This window comes from Morone saxatilis, unplaced genomic scaffold, assembly GCF_004916995.1.
Source record: "Morone saxatilis isolate NCDOM2014 unplaced genomic scaffold, NCSU_SB_2.0 Contig10, whole genome shotgun sequence".
Lineage (NCBI taxonomy): Eukaryota > Metazoa > Chordata > Actinopteri > Moronidae > Morone > Morone saxatilis.
The window spans coordinates 15,466,043-15,472,694 of record NW_023339652.1 but is presented as its reverse complement, the minus strand read 5'-3'; the positions used below and the strand labels follow the sequence as shown (position 1 = coordinate 15,472,694).

General features: G+C 41.6%; 1 protein-coding gene across 1 annotated transcript in view; it reads right to left on the bottom strand.

Moving 5' to 3' along the window:
* The window catches only part of arid2 (AT rich interactive domain 2 (ARID, RFX-like)), a 30,976-nt gene that overhangs the window by 7,275 nt on the left and 17,049 nt on the right, over nt 1–6,652 (bottom strand). Inside the window, exons 6-12 of the mRNA XM_035678499.1 lie at nt 5,939–6,025; nt 5,178–5,428; nt 3,225–3,321; nt 2,797–3,006; nt 2,216–2,380; nt 508–586; nt 187–321 (exon numbers count right to left, since the gene is read on the bottom strand). Of these exons, the coding sequence (XP_035534392.1) occupies nt 187–321; nt 508–586; nt 2,216–2,380; nt 2,797–3,006; nt 3,225–3,321; nt 5,178–5,428; nt 5,939–6,025 (1,024 nt within the window). The remainder of the gene's footprint in view (nt 1–186; nt 322–507; nt 587–2,215; nt 2,381–2,796; nt 3,007–3,224; nt 3,322–5,177; nt 5,429–5,938; nt 6,026–6,652) is intronic.

Sequence of the window (6,652 nt, the reverse complement as noted above, 5' to 3'; positions counted from 1 at the left end):
GGGGGGGGGGGGGGGGTTTACTGTCACTAATAAAACTCAAAACAGCTAGGTTTAGTTAAAGCTGCTCTTTAAAGGGAAAGGGCAGTAACCGCTTTATAACAAACAATCTTGGTCAGGGCACAGACAAGCAGTGCTCTGTGCTGGTGGAACATAAAAGCAGCAGACAGGAGAGGAGACGGGACTGACCGCAGACATTTGAGGAAGCCGGTGGAGTTCAAGATGTTGCCTCGTCCCATTTTATTGCACGTGGCCAGGTACTCGGAGTACATTTCTGATCGAGACACAGAGCCCTCAGGGTTTGTCTCAAAGTGTGCGTTTAGCCTGTTGGGGAAACAAACCACAGTGTGGTTACTACGCAAGCAAAACAATGAAGACACGAGCTACAGACATAAGGGTGGATGAGTACAGAGACAATCCTAAATTTATTTTCTTCACAAAAAGATATCTAAGCTGGGTTTCTCTTCAATTGAGTTAGCAGAATGCACGTCTACAGATGAATTATCTTACCACTGCAGTGTAAATTTTTCCCCATCTAGTTCAACAATACCCGGTGGTGGTTGAGTGGACTGAACAGGGACCCTTGTTACTGAAAAGACACAAAGAAAGAAAAGAAATAAGGAACAAAAAAAGTAAGACTGCACTGCAAAGCAAAAGAAGAACATGTTGTATTCGTCCATTGACTCAATAAACTCCCCAGGCTGTCCACTAGATGTCAGCAAGCTAATAAGTTTGTAGCCCAGTGGAGCACATTGACCACACAGGAATGACACTTCCAAGGTTAGGTGTGTTAGATTCCCACCACAGCTCAGCTGTTAATTCACACACTGACTGTGGCAAGTTAGGAAAGCAGCTTTTACTTTTGCATTTGATTCCAAATCATTTTACTTTATCAGATGAAAGTAGTTAAACAAAATAATCCGTTAATTTTCTTGCCTCCTAGAAATGTCATCAATAACTGTTCAGTGTTTTAATGTTGCTTTTTCACTTCTTACATTTTTCACCACGAACAGGAAAAAGGTTCAAACATGGAACGCTGCGAATATAGCGAATAGTAAGAGATCAAAACCGCCATCCTCTGTTGAGCATATGTTACAGCTTAACTAGATGTTTCAGCATAAAAATAAATGATATTGATAATCAGCTGCTATTTCAGTGTGTACAAAATTAACTGGGCTTGTAAACAACTTGTAGTGAATGATGGCTCAGCAACAGGTGAGTCAGCAGTTGTAATTGAATTAGTTGTAAACTGGCAGTGACAAACAAAAACGCTCTGGGCAGACTTAAGGTTACATGGTTTTTAGTCATAAAGATCAAATACATTCCATTCATTGTGTTGAATAAATTTAAATTGACAAAGTCTCAGAGTCGGGCACAAACAAACTTTCATTTGAGCTCACGGTGGGTTATTCGTGGTGAAGCTGTTCTGTGGTATTTTTGGTTCAGATCTTTAAAACCTCATCTGGCTCTAACCTAGTTTACAGCAGTGGGACGTTACCTTCACTCTGTATGCCACAGCAACCACACATGGATTTGCTGTGGTGTGTCACCTGGTGGTCATTTGTATTATTTACATGGCCTTTTTCGTTTTACTTGCATAGAACTCTGGACCTCCATGAGCAAAATCAGAATAAACAAAAAAAAGGGTAACGAGTATAGGTTTAAAAATATAATTCTTAAGTAGAATACTTTAGAGGAGGCTAGTATCTGTTGGTGAAGATCAGTATATTCTAGATTTCCAGTAGACCATATTGGTTTAGAAAACTTCCACAGCTGTTCATTTCCGATACCTCGGGTTCAAAGTTGACACATGAAATTCACTTAAAAAAGGTCCAGAGTGTAACATTTAGGAGGACCTTCTTGGAAGAAATTGAATATTCATAGGTATGTTTGAAGAATTGTTTTGTTTGTTTTCATTACCTCAGAAAGAACCATTTCATCTACAGACGTTGCAGGTTGCATTCTGAGGAGACCACCATGTTTCCTACAGTAGACCAGAACGAACAAACCAAACACTGGCTCTAGATAGGGCCAATCGCGTTTTTCGAAACCACTGTAGTTTCTCCTTCTCGTTCGAAGAGGGAGGGTGAAGCGAATAAGTTGCAATTTGCAATCATTCCTGAACTAATTGCAAATGATTATCGCAATATCTGTCAAAATAACACAATAAGATGTTTCTACCATATCGGGCAGCCCATGGCCATGTACAGACACTCACCAGGTGCTGGCACTCCCTGCACAGCTGCAGGTACCTGCTCCACCAGCTGTGGTCGAACCTCGGCTGCCTGGTCGGCGTTGGCCTGATGCTCGATCAACCGCACCGCTGTTAGGGCGTCGGGTCCAAACGTATGGAGGTCAACCGACACTAACCGCACTAACAGGTCTAACCGGAGAGAACGAGAAAGAAGAAAAACACATACTGATCAGCACATTAGGGCCTCGTTGAAAACAAGTAATTGCATTTCAGCCACTTAGCAGATCAAAGAAATGTCTCATTCCTACAGTGAGAACGAAATCCAAACCAGACCCATAAAGATTTCAGGGGTAGAGGAAAAGAGACATTGTCATTTGAGCCAGGTTATTCATGAATGGAAAGACTAGCGTGATAAAACGTGGCAGGCAGACAAGTTACCAAAACTCTACTAAGCCCATGTGACATTAGATTTCAAGCTCTGGATTCACTTATTAAGTAGAGGAAACTGGAATGAAGGAAAATTAAAAAAAAAAAAGTCAAGCCAAGTTAACTGCCACGGTATGTTTAATAAAAAACAAAAGTGAATGTTAGCTGAGGATTCATACCTATGCTATGGTCGACGGAGGCGATCTTGCTGCAGGGAACCTCTCCGAGCTGAGCCAGCAGGTACAGCACCTCCAAGGAGGCCATGAGGAGCATGAGGTCTGGCAGGGTGAGGAGCATCGTTACCTCCCTGTAAGAGTCCTGGTCCACATACTCGCAGATCAGCACGCCGTTGTCCTCAGCCTTGCTGAGGTTGCCCAGGATTTCCATGGCTAAAAGGACACATTGAAAAACATATTTAACTTAATCCTCCAATTAAAACAGTCCATTCAATATTGCTGCCTCTACATGGCCTACATAAAAAAAGACCATTTCTATAATTATTCTTAATGCCTGACCACCAGGTTAGAGGATTCCCCTCGAAATCAATGAAATAAGGTGGTAGAAATGCTACCGCTTTTGTCCACTAGGGTCGCCAGGAAAATCTCACCTCTCATTTTGAGAAACCTGTCCCTGGACATCAAGCATTTGGTGATGGTGTGAAAGATCAGATGAGTTGTCCGAAAGTCAACAGGATCCAGCTGGAGCTACAAGAAATCAGACAAGATTTATTCAACGATCCCCCCCATCCGGCATTCATTAAAGATATTAAAACCTCCTTCTCTGATTTAAACGCCTGTAACAACGAGACACACAGCAACTTCTATAACTGCACTGATCCAAACCAAACCACTGCTGGTTACTATATTTAAAAGCAGCAAGTCGCCCAAAAGCCAAAACACAGTAATTCCATCAGGACATTAACGATTTGTGTTCTTGGTCACAACGTATAAGCAACCAAAAAGGAAGTTCTAGTAGTATTCATATTATTGACATTAACAGATAATACACGGCTGTGCAGGATCGTATCTGAAGAATGTGGTATGTGTCCTAAACCCAGCCATCCAATTAATGGCATCAAGGGCTTAACCGATTCTATCAGGGACCCTATGCATACAGTTTCTAAAAATAGAAGAGGGCTCATCTACATGCATCTCATGGCAATAAATGCGATATTAAAATTGAAGCAAGCCCATGTAATGTATTCACCGTGACTTAATAGTCAGCCACTGTTTCACCAACGTTTTCATTTCTACATTCAAGACTTTTTCTACATTTTCTACAGACCAGAAGTTTAATGTATACGATAAATCACCTTGGTGAAATTAATATGTAAAGATTATTCTGAAAAACAGACTGCTTGGAAGTGACAACACACCATCTGGCAGACATTGTCCTTATTTCTTAGGAAACTGTAGCTACAGCTGATAGTATTTATAAACATATCCCAGCCCTATTCTTAATGAACCAAGCAGGAACTAATCATCACATTATACATTCAGAAGAAGATAATGTAAGCTTGTGAGCTAGCCATAATGTAATTGTCAACACATCTGATGCGCAAAATGTAAAAGCCATGAGTTAGCTGTGGCTAGTAATATTACATTTTCATACCAACATCAGCTGTTTGCTTAATTAGCTACCTAAACAGCTTAACAAGAATACCTGCTTCAACCCTGCCTCCCTTAGTTACTGTGGCTTTGTGCAGCTTTCTGTTCAGGCTCACCACATGCACTTTACAATAACAGAGGCACATTGAACTTTTAAAGTCTTTCCAGTACACTACTGTTGGCTTTGCCTGCTGAAATGTCACTGGCAGATTTGGTCAACTACAGCAGTTAATTAAGCTAATAGTTAGCTCCCAATGGATTGGTTGAATACTCTCTTTTTAATGTGTCGACGTAATACGACACAGTCCAAAACAGGGCTTTTCTTCTTTTATTTTTAAAGTATAAAACCATAACCCCACAAACTAAAAGTACTGCAGTTGGTTAATGACAGACATGCTAGTGTTTGCTGTTTACATTGGAACAGATGAATACACAGTTTAATTCATTTTTCACCCTTTTCCCGTGTTTTTGTTTTAGATAAAGCTATAAAAAACTATTTTAGAAAGACACCACCCTCTAAACTTCTCAAACACAGAGCACTGCTTGTACTACAGCCTTATGCATTTCACTTCAATATGTGGAGAAATCCAAAGCTTGAAAGACCTGCCTTTGCATAGTTACTGTTGCTATGCTATGAGTGGTCAATCGCTGTACAGGGGAGGGATTTGGCCACTGGTCAATTAAATCTGTTCAGACCACTGCGCTGAGTAGTGTACTACACAGTTGCAGACTGTTGGAGTAGAGATGATGGCTAAGAGAAGACAGTTTACTGTGTCACAGTAACCTATATTTGGAAACAAATCTTCCTCATACACTTCACTCCTACTACATTACAGAAGTGACCCAAATCCATATCATCCGTTTTTAATAAGGTGGCTCTTTTTGAAATCATGCTCGTTACACTTTTACTATGCCAAACCCAAACTGAACCCAAACAGGAGCAGCCGACCAACCTCGGCCGCCACGTTGCCCAACGTGTCAAGTCCAAGCTGTCGGAGTGAGATGAGGTTACAGTGGGCACAGAGCAAAAGGAAGCGCAGGCACGTTCGGTTGGCCGCCAGCAGCTTGACGTTGGCCTCCTCGAAGGAGAGGTTTCGCAGGATAACGGCAATCTGCAGAACCCGCTGGGCCTCCATGTCACTGATACCCGGGTTCCGCGGCGGGTGGAAGAGGCTCTGCCAGCGCTCCTCACACGACGTACCATCTGCAAAGAGAACAGAGCAGGAACAATTTAGAGCTCCGTGCCAGATGAGGGTGTGAACACACACAGTTGAGCAGGCGACAGAAATTCAACTTTCAAGATCACGTGCATCAAGAAAAAATAACATAATTCTGTTTCTAAAATAGTGTACTGCTTTGTGTTGACATTTAAGAACTTGAGCTTCCTAAACTTGTACCATGATTTGTGTGCCTCATTTATTCAGTCTTGTTTTATTCCATGTAATCTTTGCTTTTACTTATTAAAAACCTTTTGTAAAGGGGGTGTGAAATACTTAAGAGTAAGGTGGGGAATAGTTCCAAGGAGAGGGGGTTAAAAACACAAAGCACAACTCACAGGTATTACACAAGAAAAACGGAAAAGGAAGTCACAGTAAACAAAGTCTGAACACTCGAGCATGTCACAGCATTTAAGGTGTCAATAAATCTACCGTGGGAGCACACAGGAGTGTACCCTTTTATTGCTTTCTGTGGCTTTTACATCAAGTGTGTTTACCTTGTGCTGGGCTGCTTTTGTCCCAGATCAGCTCCCTTACTTCAGCGTCCTCCACCACCTCTTTCCAGAACTGCAGGAGAAAAGCAGCTGTTAGCAGTGCATTTTATCCGATAGAAAGAACTGGAGCCATCGCGTTTTTCTATTCCACACATTCTTCTTTCTGGCACCTACGTCACCCACACTGCAACTTGCCCAAGGCAGTTTGGTCATGGACTCAGTTGTGTTGTGCTAGTGGCCTCAAGCACAGATGAGTAACAGACTACAGGGGCCTTGGGAAGCTCACTAACCAGACTTTGATGTGTAAAAATCAACAGAGTTGGGTTTAATCTGAAATTGGCGCCAGTATACAGTTAATAATTCTTAGGAAATTCTTTTGTTGCACTATGTTATGAAGACAGTCTGAGTGGGAGACCAGTCCTCCCCTGGGTAACACAGATCAAAGCCTTTTGAATTCGATACAAAGTGGCCTGAAAGATACTGAACTTCTATTGTCCAACTGTGACCTCTGACCTCTCTTAATGACTGGAAACCAGGATAAATTAAATACATTATTTTTGAATCGTGACTTTACTTTTATGAATGCCTCTTAAATTGAGTGACACCAAAGTGAATTGAGCTCCATTCAGTTTTAAAAGACGGCTCAGAGAACCCTGCTCACAGAGGTTCCTCTAGTGAAACAGATGCTCTGTGGTTTCATATTATATATATATATAT